At 40.3% G+C, this 16080-nt stretch overlaps 1 protein-coding gene across 1 annotated transcript in view; it reads right to left on the reverse strand.

Annotated features, from left to right (window-relative positions):
- The window catches only part of CEP85L (centrosomal protein 85L), a gene marked incomplete at both ends in the record, with an annotated part of 113986 nt that overhangs the window by 10842 nt on the left and 87064 nt on the right, over nucleotides 1-16080 (reverse strand). Inside the window, 2 exons of the mRNA XM_080341269.1 lie at nucleotides 1987-2163; nucleotides 3909-4026. Of these exons, the coding sequence (XP_080197395.1) occupies nucleotides 1987-2163; nucleotides 3909-4026 (295 nt within the window). The remainder of the gene's footprint in view (nucleotides 1-1986; nucleotides 2164-3908; nucleotides 4027-16080) is intronic.

Raw genomic sequence — 16080 nt, forward strand, 5'->3', positions numbered from 1 at the left:
GTGATAAGGAAATATTTTAGTTCTTCTTCCTCTGGTCTGGAAAACAACTTAAAACACAGGGACTTAAGATGCTTGTAGAAAAGATGCTTTAAGAAAGCCACTACTCAGTTCTGATGACCTCTGATGTAAAGCCACTACTCAGTTCTGATGACCTCTGATGTAATTGCAAGATTATGAAAGTCAGATTTTTGGCTCCAGCTCTTCTTGGGTTAATTTCTTAATTGTCCCATCAGTCTGGAAAAGTTTGTGGTGGTGTTTTTTTGTGTGTTTTTTGTTGTTTTTGTTTGTTTGGGGTTTTTTTACTACTCTTTTATTTTTGTTTGCACTCCTGGTACTTATTATACTTTGCTTTATTGCCTAAGTGAAAAAAGGGGAAAGGAAGGCAGGAAAAAGAGTATGTTCCAGTCATAGTCCAAGTTAATAAAAACCAGTATCTCTATTGCCAGAACCAAGTTGTAGTAATCCACAGATAAACACTTGTCAACTACAGTAAATGCAAAACATACTTTTATTTTGGTGCTACAGACACCCATCTCACTGAGAAATAAATGTGTGACATTGTCAATGCAACAGTGACAGAGCCTACTGAAAAGTTTAAGTAAATAATATCTGGAAAGTTTATTCCAGAGATGGCCTTCTATATGGGCCACAAAATCAAGGACTGCCAAAAGGCTGGAATTCTTTCTCACCTCAATGTTAACACCATTTTCCCCACTCCCTGGCCAAATCTGGTTTTGGGATGAAAAAAAACTTACCTTCTCCACAAAGTCAGACATTCACTCAGAAATAACTCCTAGCACAGCTATTGGCAACAATCTCCCTCATCAGTACAGAAATTATGTTTTTGTCCCCTAACATCGGTCGCTGACCCGGGACACCAAGCCTTTGGGTCCAGGCTGCTCTCCGGGTGAGCACAGCAGAGAATTCCCCACCGGGAATGCTGCACAGCTCCTTCCTCCCTCCGCAGTCTTCCCTCAAACAGAACAGTGCTGATTTTATTACCAAAGCACATGCTCCCCCTCCCTGCCCTTTCTCTCCTTGAGAGCCTTTTGTTCAGCAAACAGAATGGAAGGGTGTTAAGGGGCGAATCAGGCTGCAGCAGTGCCTACACATGGAGTAAAAGCTGAGGCAGGAAGAAGCAGCTGCATTCAGTTTCTGCCCTTCCTGAATGCTACCCTTAGTGAAAAGCATACTCAAGGAGTCACAGGAATTGGCAAGGCAGAATTCAAGATGAGTTATGCTTTCTTCTTTGTCCTCCCACATGCCACTTCACTGTATCATACTGTTCCTACCTCTGGAACCTGCATTAACATAAATCTAAGTCCTATAGTAAGGCCAAAGAGGGTATCAGCGACAATGTATCCCCAAACATTAATTAAGAGACGCTTGGCCAATGGCACATTCCTGCCTGCAATGAAGGAAGGCTATCAGAACATTCAAAACTAATTCTGGGTATTATTTCAGCCACCAAAGAAACACCTTGTCAAGAAAGCCCTGCCCAGAACACAGCCCTCTAAGCCCCTTCCTTGTCTCAGACTAAAGTCTACTCTGCGCATCCCAGCAAAGCTACAAGAGAATCACTCCTGCTGAGTAGGCACGTACAAGCTCTAAGTGCATCTCAAAATATGAGGCCTGCACTTACAGGCTATGCTAAAAATAGAAATTTAATTTTCATACTCTGTGGTTTTATATAATACTTTATTTACTGTAATAATACACACTTTAAGCTGTGTGAATTCTCAGAGCTTAGCAGCTTTTCTTCAAGGCATATTTAACCGATAACTTTTTAGGATGCATTAACTACAAGTTCAGATTTATCCATTGCCAACACCTACAATCACTAACTATCAATTTTTCTATCACAAACACTTTAGTTATCTTTTGAGAACAGCTCAGCAACCCACATACTAAGATTCTTTCTAGCAAATAAAACATATCCTGCTGTAAAAATGTCAAAAGGAAATCTGGAACATGAAAGACACTTACTTTCTCCTCCATCTTCTTTTTCTCCTCACTAGATTTGTTTGAAATTTGTTTTACGAATTCACTGAGTTGTAATTCCTTATTCTCAGCTGCTGCGATCTTTCGCTCAAGCTCCTCAAGGTGGGATGTTGATCTTTCTGAAACGTGAGGTTGCAGTGATGTGCTCTCATACTGTGCTTGCTTAAAAAAAGAAATAAAATAATCATACAAATGAACACACACATACCACCATACGCTTAGGGAGCACAGCAGAAAAGAGTCCTGCATCTTCTTCCACTGTCAGGAAGGGTGGGGTTTGGCTTTTCAAACACTAAAATACAGAGTAATAGCATGTATTTCAGGAATCTGGAGCAAAGAAAGTAAAGAAGCCAGACACCTTTGCATTCACAACACAAGCTAATGAACATTGTGGGGCCACTTTCCCCTGAGATTAATGGAAAAGGTGTGATCTTTCTTCCAAAGGAAACACCTGAAAATCCAAACAAAAAGTGTTTTCAATAGAAATCACTGCCATTGCATTATCATACCATCCTCTAAGAAGAAAAGCACTCTATTAAATGGCTATGGCTATATTAAAGTAAGAGATGCTCCAGTCTCAAGATCCTTCCAAAGCAGAACATTAGTACTACTCAAACCTCAGAGTTGTCACACCTGAGGTGCAGAAGGGTGGAGGGACAAGCCTAAGAATACAGCTACAACCAGAAGGCAGGCCTCCTACCTTCTGGCCTGTACACCAAAATCCTTCTCCCCTTTCATTTCATGCAATTCAATATTACTCTTCTACCTCCACTGCCCACAGACAGAAAAGCACAAAATGGAAATTAGCTGCACTTAGGATGAAAAAGGAGATGCACCCTATTAGGCTTTCAGTTTCAACATTCTTTTAATAACATCAACTGGTATCTTTAAAGAAATTACACAGGCAGTATTTTTAACTAGCAACATTCCTTCAGCAACGCATTAAGAGATTAAAACCTCCATTACATGAGATTTGCATTTGCAAGTGAATCTTGTAGAAGGCACACAATTCAAGCAGAAATTCCAACATATTATAAACTTCCTTAACTCTTTAAATTATGAAGGATGAATGCACCTGCTGCTTTATTTAAAGCGTGTTGGGGTACACTAAGATATGTACACTAAAACTTCAGTTTCTGCAGGTTTTTTTTTTTTTTTTACTCTTAATCTGGACAGAATTTTGAAGTATTTCATAAAAGAACTTCAAGGCTCTACTTTAATTTCTCTCCCGTCTCACACAAACCAGATTGTCACCTGATGCACAGCTGTGTTATTCTAAGGACATAATTAATGTCATGCTGTAGTACACCAGCTGACATCCTGGTCCAGTGTTAGTTACAGAAGATAAAGTAATAAAAGAGGGACAGAAAAGCGATTTCTCTGCAAATCTGCCTTTAATATTCTCTTTCTGCATTGCCTTTTGGATATGTATTTTGCAAAAGTATTCCACCAGTCTGTCTTCACACACCTCTTTCATCTATTTATCAATACAATCTAACCACCCCTTTGGGTAGCACCTCCTTCTCTTCAGAAAACCTTCCATCAAGTTGCATTCAGATACTCTTAGCAAAACTACTTTATCTCCTAATACCTCCCTGTGTAACTGTGCTACAGTCAGGCTGTTAAACCTTTGTTCTTACAGTGTCACAATCCCTTATTCTTACTCCATATTTATCAGATTTCAAAACAAGTATGTACATAATGTTAGTGTAACTTAAATTTCTGCAAATGTAAACTACAACACTTTGACGGTATTCTCCTCTATGCAATTCACAGCTATACAAATACACAACCATCAATAATCACAAAAGCTCTACATTTTAGCCTGTAGTAAATTCTGAACATGCCTTCAGGTGCCAGTCACTAGGCAATGGAAAGCTTTGCTAAAATTAAAATATCCATCCTACCTGCAAATTAGTCACATAAGGTTCTTCGCAGTTTGCAAGATGGCTCAGTCTTGCATGTTGAGCTCGTAATTCATTCTCCCTTATTCTCTGATGTAAATTATTAATTTGCTGCTTTTGCCTGTAATACACAGGTTTTATTAGAAAGGAAAGAGAATGGCACAGAGATTAAAAAAAAACATAGAATTTAAGACTTATGCTGAAGAAGACTGTAACAATGCTGTTAGACTACCCTGGATCTACATTAGCTGTGGACTTTTTCCCCACAGCAGCCAAACCACAACTAGTCTCGTTTACCACTGGAACTAGAGTCTCATCAGGATATGAACTATTAAACCACAGTTGCCACATATAATAACTTTAACTTAAGCATATCCCAAAGGATCTCTGCTCAATTGGCAACAATAAACAAAACTTGTGGAAATATGACTGTAAAACTATATCAATTTGGAGGGGGTTGAGAAAGGCTTCTGTTGTCATTCGCTCCTAGGGCCACAAGTATAAGAAGGAAAAAGCACACAAAGCAGAATGAAAACAAGCAAAACTGACATCTTTACTTGGATATCTGCTCAGCCCCTCTCTTTTTGCCAAAACTGACTTTTGACACAGGTTGAGGGGATTTACAAATCAAGGGGAGCAGAAAGAACTTAAGAAGAAAAACTCATTATGTAAGATAGTCAGCACGGCTTTCCTGCAAGGTCTTTCCTTTTGCTTTCCTTAAGACCTTCTCCTCAACTGCTTTACGTAAGATGTTCTCTACCCCGAGAACAAATACCTCACTGCATACTAAGCCAGAATTAACCTCTTACACCAATGGCTTGGCCAGTGTGCAGCAGAAACAGTATCACTATTATATCACTATTTAATTCTATCACTATTTAAATCATGACTGCATTTGAACCAGCACAGCAGCAGGGCAAATAGAAGACAGGTCCGGGCCCCAGCCTATGTTAGAGCCTGCGAGATGCGCTGTGCTCTCCAGGGAGTGATGGGCACCTCAAAAACAGACCCCAGAATGGCACGTTCAGCACTCACCAGAAACACACACAGCAACCTGCTCAGTGAGCTTAAAAGCAATTTTGTGCACTCCTTTTATTTTCCCTTTTTGCTCTTTTATTTTTTTTTTTTTTTTAATACCAGGACATATTTGCATGCAGGCACGAAATTGTTTCTCAAAGCTTCACCTCTAAGCATCCAGTATGATCAGCTTTTCTGGAAATGATGCTGCTGAACTGAGATGACTAAAGCTAATCTTAAGAGAAGATAAATGGCAAAGGCAGGTTAACTTCCAAGGGAGAAGACCTGCCAGTGCACACAGCGGAAAAGCAAATCCTCTAAAAGTACAGAAAAATAGACGAGTGGGTTTGATTTTTTAAAATTTGGAGAGGGTCGTATTTAAGAAGAGCATCTTGGAAATTTTACTGTAAGTGTACAAAATATGCATTATACACCCTATAAACTAACACAAAAGATGCATTAGTTGAAAATATGTCAACTGTAAATTTTAAGAGGAAAAATAAGATGCAAAAATCCAATTAAAGGGAGTATCTTAGCTACATACATTGTCCTAGCTAGTCATCAGCCAACCGTGTCCCTATTATCTGGTTTACAAGAGGAATTCAAGTATTTCAAAAATAATGAATATATTACAAGTTAAACTTTAAGCTATACACATTACAGAAGACATGGTGCATGCCTACAGAATAGCTTTTTTATGTTTCCACATTTTTTATCTAGAAAGAAAAACAATGAATGGAAAACCAGCATAAACAAGTTGCAATTTGGTAGTACCTTAGAACAACTCATTCAATGCAATTCATAAAAACAGAGAAACCAAATGTATTTACATGATTCCATCGCAAGCCTTAAAATATTCCATATCACCACAGGTGATTTTGAGGCTTCTCTCTTCCATTCTACTATCTACATGGGACAAGCTTGTCCAAATAGAAAAGTAGTACGTAACACTGAAAGACTTTGGACACTTCTGGTTGATGTCTGTATGATAACACTACAAACAAAAAGCTTCACACTTATTTTGGAAGAAGTGGATTTAAGATCAGTTAAAAGAATCTGCTCTTAACTTGTAACAGACCTTATATGAGCCCAAGAGTTTGTATAACCATATGAGAAAATAGAAAACCTTGATGACTTCTGTGCATGCTTGGTCACAGATACCAAAATAATTTACTGTGAGTTGTCTTAACCTACAAACAGAAGTAATTTTTGATTTTTTATGACCTTATTACTTACTAGACAGATCTATTAAAATATCTTTGCCCCATGTGTTTTGAAATTATTTATCCATTTGTTACTTATCCCTTGACGGCACTAAGTGATTTCTGTTGGTGGCTGACTGGAACTTAGCAGCACCTTCCTTCACAGGCAGGATTTCAATAGCCTGCACCAAACATTACAGCATGGAGTAAATGTTTTAAAATATTTTTGAACTTCTAATATAGTTTGAGCTACATTACCATATTTCCTTTCATAATCCTTTCCCTATCTTACCAAATCCCTGCAGGAAAAAGGTGAGACAGATTAATCCATGATGAAGCAGAGCTGCACTAGCATAGAGCGTAACTAGCTTGTTTCTTTTCACTCTGCAAAGCATGAAACTCTCCCCCGTTATAAAACCTTGCCAACAAAACACACCATACAAATGTTTTAAGCTGTGTAGATCCCACGACTTCTTCACATAACTGCCTCTCTGAAAATATCATTAACCTCACGACACCCAGAAACAAAAATTCTGAAAACAGCCCAGCAGTCACAAGCAGAATAGAAGATAAGCACCATAGAAACATATTTACTATTTACATACAATCCTAGACTTCATACCAGATGCATTTTATCACTGATGTTCTCATATGCTAAGACAGTTTTAATCCTGTTAGCCCACAGCTGTTACTATTAATCCTCTGCATAACCACAGGCTGTGAACTTTAAATAACGGGAGTGTAGAGAAGTTCAAATGCTCTCAGAAACACAGCTCACGTATTGCAGTGGGAACACTGTCCCCAGAAGCCTCCCTATTACCGATCAATCATTCCAGCACTTTGAAAAACAAACAAAAACAAAGCACACCAAACCAAAAACCAACAACAAAACAACCTTCAGCATTAAGGTATCCAAAATTCTGGTCAGATACAGGGCAACTGCCTCTCTGGGTAGGCCCAAACCAGATATAAATAATTCTGAAACCGAGGGATTTTACCTTCTGGGCAGCAACACTTCTGTCACCCTGTGCCAGCTCTAACATTTATAAACTCGTGCGAATCCTCTGTGTTCGTGGAGGGCCAGACTAGAGAAGACTGAAACTCTGCAGCTGTTGGGACCAATGCTGGCAAACTCTACTCTTCCCTTTCTCTGATCAGCTGCTAACACACTCAACTCTTCCCAAGGGTTTGAGATGTTTTAAAAAAAGATATTTTTTTTTTTGGCCACAGATGCTATAGCTATGCAGCTGCACTGCACCAATCTGACTTAGGCCTTTTCCTGTAACTTTCAATGCAGAAACTTCTAATCACTCAGTCTTACACAGGACTGAGGTCTTCAGAGATGGAGCTCCTCAACCTTTTGTGATTCCAGAAGCCATCTGCATACCAATGGGTGCAGGCTGTGGTCTGAGCTCAAGGCATGTGGGAATCTGACAGGAGCCCACCCTTGAGACTCACGTTTACAGAAACCAGACCACCGCTCACACAACCAGGTTCAAAGAAAATTCTATACCCAAGCGCCATGGAAACGACTTTCCTTCAAAAATTCCCTGTTTTGGTTTGTTTTTTTCTATGAGTGGGTGTTCTATGTTGATGGCAAAGGGCTATTGGCGTATTACATGAACGTCACAGGAGTTCTCACATAGTTTCATTCAGCTCCTTTGTCTAAAGAGTAAATACTCCATAAAGTTTATCTTCATATGTCTGTCTTGACATGTCCCCTACCTTACACTCAGACTTCAGGAGAACAGAAAAGGTGGCAATACCCTTCTCTCAAGCCATCAATCAACCAAAAAGACTCATACGGGATAAAACTTTGTTAAAAAAAGTCACAAAAGGCAGGAGGAATGAAAAACATCCTCTTGGGAGGGACATTTAAAAGTATTCCTTATTTAAATTGATGTTTCAGAAGAATGTAATTAAAAGATGTATAAACTTGAACTCTTCTATCCAATCCATTAATACAAACATTACACTAATAACATTGTTTTCACAAAGAGTTACGGCATAAATCGTTCCAGCTGTCCCTCAGAGTGTAATATTGTCTCCAGGAATGGGGGGTGGCAGTGCAGAAGCAAACAGACAAAAAAAAACCCTGAAACTCCTTTTGACCTAGGAGAAGATTTTGATACACAGAAGACCATTGCAGTTACCCACAGAAGAGTTCTGCAATGAAGACACTGAAGGCATTGTCAAGTACTTTTCTTCAGATACAATGATTTTAAGGCTTGATTTTTTTTTTTTTCTTCCCCTCAAAAGCAACCCTACTTGTTAATAGTTTCACTACCATTACTGTCATTATTACTTTTATTCTAAAAATCTCACTGATACCCTGGACTATGCCTTTTCACCCAATTTTTGGAACCTCCAGCCACAATTTATAAATATCCTGAGATGGAATCCTCCCTGAGCTGCTCCCAGGTGCATTCTTTCCGAGAGAACTTAGCTGAAGTGACAGGTTATCCAACATACATGACTTAAGCGGTGGCTATGTGTTCTGCTGTCCTCCATAACCACCGCTTCTGTCCTAATTCCCACATGTCAGTTATTGACATGCTAGCTAGATTATTTATGGAAAACTCCACTATTTTCACAAATTAATGACTCTGGCTTACTTCCAGGTCTTGTAAAATGCACGCATCTTTTGTTCTCGTTATTTCACTGCACGTTCTTGATTTTTGTAAATAATATTTCAAGGCTTCAGTCGTGTTTCGCTACTGCAGATTGATGACGTATTACATGGAAGGAAAAGTTACAAACGTATCATGGCAGATCACAGAATTTTCTCACCTTTCCAGAATTAGCAGCTTATCTCTACAGAAACCACTGGCACTAGAGACTAGGTTACCTAAGATGTTGATTCTGTAAAGCTATTTTCATGGCATTTAAGGAGAGTAGTTCTCCTTACCTGGCTTCCTGCCTGCCATAGATACCTCCACTCCCACACAGTCACCTCTGTGGTGAGCCCAACAATTTAAATCAAACTGAAGCATGTCAATTATCAGGAAGCTAAAAGCCCACACTTGAAGGGCTTAAACCAATGAGGTGACATATGCCAGCATGGTTCTGGCAGGTCTCTACCAATGTCCTTTGCGGCAGAAGCAAGCAAAAGGCATTGATCCTGAATGTTGCTATGTTTGGGCAGAAAGTCAATTCTGAGCAGCAAGCATTTGCGAAAGGTGGTTCACTAAATATCTCAAATTTCCACCTTCCTCATGCTGAGGGGATGGAGGGCAAAAGTAAGTCCCAGCATACTTTCAACCAGTTATGCACCTAAGGAAAATAAACACTCTTTTAAAGCCCTTGCAAACAGCAGAACAGCCCACCAGCTAGTCTCTTCTAACGTAACAATTAGCGTGCCCTAACATCAAGTAACTGTTTCTAGCTCACCTAATGCCAGGTCTGTAAACAAGCAGCTCACTTTCAGTTGGTATATGGAGACGACAAGAAGAAAATGCACTAAACATTGTGCTGTCCCATCTGTTTGGGGACAGGCTGCTGGTGTTCCTGCTGTGCCCTGGGACATCAGCGCTCAGCCCCTCACTGGGTCATGGCCCCCTGACCAACAACTCACGCTCCCCAGGAACCCCTGGCCCTCATGGGACTGGAAGGGAGAGAGCAGAGTGAGAAGTTACTGGGGTTGAAGGAGCTGTGGGGTTAAAAACAGGAACAGCCACCTTGTAACTCGAACAATGCTGGCCCTGAGCAAAACTGTGGGAGCTGGGGCCCTAGGATAACACTGAAGGTGAGGGACTGAACTAAGGAGGGCTGTTGAGAAGGAGAGGCAAGAGGCCAGGCAGCACAGCAGGGGCTCTCCATCCCCTCTCCCGCACACCATGGGTACTGCTCAACCAAGCTGCCCCAGCTGGAACAGGGACCCCCCCAAACCGTGCCCACCCTGGCATTGCTGTGCCAGCAGGACAGTTAGTGCTCTTCTGCAAATCTGAGAAGGGAGAACAGCAGGCCAAGTACTGGCCTTAGTGGTAAGAGCATCACCACACTGAGATACTTGTATTTAAAGACTGAACTTAGAAAAGTGGCTAATGAATGACCAAAAAAGGTTTCACATCTGTGTTTCAATTATGGGTCTACTAAATTTGCAGTCTGCCCACACACAGTAAGGTGCTGCTTCTGGTGGTGCATCTTCCCTGCGTCACTGTTCTCTGCAGACAAACACAGGGAAGACGACCTACTGTGCCCCATGAAATGGCAGCCAAGCTCCCTCCATCCAGGGTGACTGTGATTCTACTTACAAAGCTGGCTAGAATCCAGAGGAAGACTACTGCTGCCACTTGATGCTAACTGGATCCATTCAAATGAGCAAGAAGAAAGTTAAAGCTGTAAAAGTGAAGTATCAATTTGCAGGGGAGGAGTGACACAGATACTGATTTTGATTCATTTGTAGTTCTGTCCGTTAGTTCAAACAACCCCTTTGAAAGCTCCAGTCAGCACAAAGGATGTGAATAGGAGAGAATAGCACTCAGCTGAACATGCATGAACCTGGACTGCCTTCAGAGACCAGCATTAATAATAAATAAGCTGCTTAATATACAAATTGCTTCTGTGTATGTCTCAAAAACATCAATATGAGATAACTGACATGCACACCATTTTCTCATATTCACATAACACAAGTGATCTGTGGACACATGCTTACACAGCACAGACACTCATATATGCATTTGTCTGGAAATAAACCACATTTTCTTCAACCTGCGACCAACTCATCTGTTCTCTATAAACCCATCTTACCCTCACTTATTCTAACATGAAAGAGCATTTAGAAACCCACATCTGCCAGAGAAGCACTTCTTGCCCTCAACTTTTAAGAGCCTTCAATTAGTGTAAATCTAAGTCCTGCACTACAAATCAAGATAAAGGTCCAGTATCTTCAAACACTTCAGGGACTTTAGGAGAGAGCTTCTTCCACCACAGAAGGGACACTAGTAACTTCATAAAAAATAGAATAACAATTGATGCTTACCTTCAAAAATCATGAGTTAACCAGAAAGACTTGTTTTAGGTGAAAATGCTTGAGCAGATTCCTCAGAATCAGTATGCAAACTAAAATATAATATGGATCCTTCTGTATTACGGATATAATTTATTCCACTCCACAGTTGGAGGTATGCTGCTTTGTTTTGTTGCTTAAGAAGTTGGATACCAATTTTTATATCCCTTTGTTTTAAAGGCATGATCCCTTGGGACCAGAAGTGCAAACGTGCAGAGTACTGATAGGGAAAGAGATCAGTAGTAAACAAAGTCCTGAAAACAATGTGAATACATTTTCTGCAATTTGGAAGACAATGCCAAAAAACTCCAACATCAGCAAAGCTCATGAGAAAAAATTATCTCAAATTTCCTATGCAATAAAGTCTGGGGGTTGGGTGAAATTAACAGCCTGCAGTTCAAAGTGAATACTACCTTCCTACCAGTCACAGGAGAACTTCTCTTGAAGAGAAGATGGGAACACTACCACTGGGAGTCCAGAGTTGATCTCTGTTCTGGAGCAACTGTTATTTTTTAAGTGAATTTTCGGGCTTGCACAGGGAATTTGCAATGAAAGCCTGGCCCACAGGAGGTAAGCTAGTGCTGAAGCGAGGCAGGCAGGACCACAGTCAGCAACTGCACTCTCCCAAATGCTCCGGGCTGCTTAGTCAGGAGGGTGTGCAGCACGAGTGGGACACAGACACGACTGCTCAGAGGACTGCACCCTTCCTCCTACAGGGGCAGCTTTTCAAGTTCTGCAGTCTCCTGACAAGATGAATAAAGAGCAAGCCTTGCACCTCCCCTGCTGTTCTCAGCTCTGCCAAATACTAGAACTTCCTAAAGACACTTGAATCTACAGGACAGAAAATGGCTTGGCACCAGTCCACAAAAAAGGATTTGGGATTGCAGCTGACCGAAAGCACACCATGTTGTACAGCAAACGGCAAACACTGCGCCAGCATGGCCTGTGAGGCAGATGAGCGCTCAGCTGCAGGGAGGCCTCGACCGGCCAGTTTGGACACTTCAGGGAAAAGGTACTCATCAGCTGGAGAGATCTTCAGGAATAACAAAAGCTACCAGACGTCTAGAAAACATGACCTAGAAGGAAAGACTAAGTCATATTAGGAAAAGTTTCCTCGTGTTTCAGCTAATTAATCACCAAACTATCCAACGCAGCAAGGCTGCAGAACATCTACTATTGCAGATAACAACAGCACAGACATCTATCAGGAGTGACACCACTACAGCTTGTCTTCCCTATGGCCTGGAAGAAAGGTTAGATAAGTCCTTTCTAGACCTACACTCTCTCAATAATGCCAAGATATAGGCTATTACGTGAAAACTAATGCTAACAAATTCCATTTCATTGATGTTACTAGTATTTACCTCTGAAAAGGTGAACTTTTACAACTGCTAAAATAATTACTCCCCATCAAAATCTTTCTGGAAGTTTACCAGCCTGAGATACAAAAGCTTCAACCACAAGTTACCTGGGTGACTGCTGATACCAGAAGATAAATGCATCTTTTTCAAGCTATTATTGCAAGCAAAGAGTATTTTACACAGCAAGACACTCTGAGGAGGTTCCTCACAGACCTACTCCCTGCACAGAACCCCCAGTTACACATGCATATGTTCAGACCATGGGTGGCAAAAAACTTCAAAGCTTCCTCAAAAATGAAATCAAATTATCACTCAAGTGGATATGCTAATGCTACCAATCTTAACAGACCATCTCAAGAGAATAAAAGCTTTACACCAGCAGTAACATAAGTAACATAAGTGCCCATACAGTTTGATGTCACCTGCTGGAGTCAGGACAACTTGACACAAGGCAAAGAAAGTCTAATTCTGTTGTCCAAATGAAAACATCATAATTCAGCTACAGATGGAAAGCTAGTGATTTAGCAACTTGTTTTAAGAATGTGAATGTTCTTATGCCTTGAGGAACGACAGCTATTCACTAAAATTATACTTCTGTATCTACTCTTCCTTAAAAAGCTGTTCAAATGCCCTTAAGCTGTCTGGAAGAGAACATTGCATGCACAGTGTTACTCTCAGCAGCTGATGTCATATGTTCAGATATTTGGCATTTATTCACACACCCCCTATATGCAGTCCCTGCCAAACAAACAGTGCCAGGACCACATTAGAGACATCCACGGTGGTTGGCCAGTCTCAAGAGGCATTTGCAAGTGTACCAGACACTGTAATTTCAGTGTTGTTGATGTACTAAACAGAGGAGCAACACAAAATAATTGAAATGTGATGTTGTAATTTTCTAAACCAATACAAACACTGTTGGCTCCCTCTGGTGCTAAATATAATGTAGTGTTACACATTAAACCGCCAGAGTAGTAAGGAAATGATATAATCCAATTATTTTCTACAGTAAGCGACAGACATCCTAGTAATAAATGTTACAGCAGCAGATTTCCTCTTACAGACAAAAATCCTTAAATCCTTACAGCCTGTAGCAATAGCTTTTATGTGGAGAAGACAGGACTCACACCTTTAAGTAGTGACATGGCAACCCACACACACATGTGCCAGGTTCCCTTCCTCATGCCACATTTTTGATTCCTGAAAGTATGGTCTCCATACCATTTTTTTAAGAGCAGACAAACAATTTCAAGCTATAATTCATTAAATTGGCAGTGATTCCTGGAGTAGTTTTAAAAGGCTAACCAAAACCACTTTTAAATCCACTCATTTATGCTGTGTACATTTATACTTAAAAATATGCACTTGTGATGCCAAACGGACTTACAAATAAATTTTAACTAATCTATTACTAAATCTGCTGTTCAATACAGTGTATGGAATAAAAATCAAACCACTTGATCTATTCACAGATGCAAGTGGCTGTTTGGGTTTTTAAAAATTCCATGCACAGCTTTGAATTTCCAGGGACACACCAAAGTATCTAAATATGATGACTTACACTGAAAACAATATTCCTTGTATAACTTTAGTGACTATTGAAACCTGCTTCCAACTATTCCAGACTGTTAGATTTCCAATACAAAATAAGGAGGTTTAATAACCTAATCCAGAAGGGCTGAATTTTGTTTGCCTCTTTACCATTCTCTGGAAAGAAGGAAAGCAAGCAGCAGGTTTTTCTTCCTTCTCCTGCCCCTCCTCTTTTTTACTAAGATTAAGGCAGAACAGCTGAACGATACTGCCCTATACAGAGCCTTGCACATTTTCTACTTAACAGATTAAAGCACCACTATGCAGAACAAGGTGTGTGGTGCCAAATCATATTAATCTCCTGCACCTCCCAGATTAGCAGCATCCCAGTACAACTCCCAACAGAAGGAGGCTTAACCTTAAAAAAACCCTGGGTAACGACCTGGTGGCTCACAGACAGGCAGGTGAAAATGGCACAAGAAGGGTGTTCTTGGTGTGATTCTTTTCATCCAGCTGTTCCTTGTACCTGTCAACAGTGGGGCCTGGAGCACCATGCCAGCTGCTCTCCTGCTCCTCCAGCTTCCAGACAGTAGGTTAACCCATCTCTCTCCAGCTTCTATCCCCCCAGAATTAAGCAAATCTTGCTGGCATCCTCCAGTCATCAGTTTGTAAATTCAGCATCAATTCTGTAATTTAACTACCAACATCTTGAATCCTAATTAGCCACACTTTAGCAAACTTTATATTTTTATTTTAGGTCACTATTCCCAAATAAATTCAAGTTCTGAAAATAAGTTCAAAGCAAGCTCACTAAGAGCAGGAGTTGGAAGACTTTGGTTTACTCCCAAACAACATCTCAGCTCTCAGTGCAAGGCCTTGTGTACCCATGTGTTAAATCTGGAAAATATCAAATTTCTACTAAGTGCCTTGAAGAACAGTATTATTCACACATCAGCCTTCTTAATATCCTATCTAATAAGAAATATAACAGTAGTGCTTTATAATGGGATTCTATTTCTATGATTTTGGAAGGCAGCTATATATCATTTTCACCACGAGTGAAACCAAAAATATTTTTGTCATAGAAAACACTACCTCTTCTTAACCCACAACAAACCTGTTGTAAAATCTTTCTAAATATCCATCACTTAGCACTAATTAAAATAGACAGGCTTTATTATCTTAAAATAATTTTATTTCATTTTAAAATAACACCTTTCAAGGCAAATATTTTGCCCAAATGGAGGTTCAACATTCAAAAAAAAAGCCTTTTCTGTGATGTATTATTATACTGCATTATTATAATTTACACCATTCTTAACTGTAACACAAAGTGTCTACGTAAAGGAAACGACTGTAACATCACTAAGTGGTCTTTTGTTTCCCTTCAGTAGCTTCCAAAGCATATTTTGCCTTTTCAGTTGAATGAAAAGGAATCATATCAACTGACTTCTGGTCAGAAATCCAGAAAGAACTGTTCTCACTAAGCTGCACAAAAGTATGACTTGTACAAAAAGGAACCAGCACACTGCCATTGGATATCAAGAAATAGCTTTTCTTCCTCAACATGGACAGTAACAAGTAATGTCAGCAAGCAAGCAGATTACAGTCACTTCAGAAACTTCACCCTTGACTGTAAACATATTTTCAGTGTGAGAAGAATAATGTGAACTGCCTCTTTAGTTGCCATTGTATAACAAGCCTCCACGGTGAGCGCAGAGGATGACACGCTCAGCAGAGGCACCGCAGACAGCCCCAGCCATTGTGGGCAATGTGCTGACAAATGCTGCTGACAGCTTGGGCCCCGAGAGGTGGGCCGCAGGTTATGCAGCATCACTACTGGTATAGCAAGCCTGAAACAAAATCTGTAATTTAGACAGCTTTTAAGCAGCTGATTAAAAGGCTCTGACAGAGGAGATCTAAGCAACAGTTCAGAATATTTCAGTTTTAAGTGATTATTCCCTTGGGAGATCACTACCTCTACAGCAGAGCTGGCAGAGTGGGATGGTGTGTCTGTGCCTCGGCTGCTGCAGTTTGTAACTGTACACTCCTCC

Source organism: Nesoenas mayeri (assembly GCF_963082525.1).
Source record: "Nesoenas mayeri genome assembly, chromosome: 3".
In the NCBI taxonomy this organism is placed as follows: Eukaryota; Metazoa; Chordata; class Aves; order Columbiformes; family Columbidae; genus Nesoenas; species Nesoenas mayeri.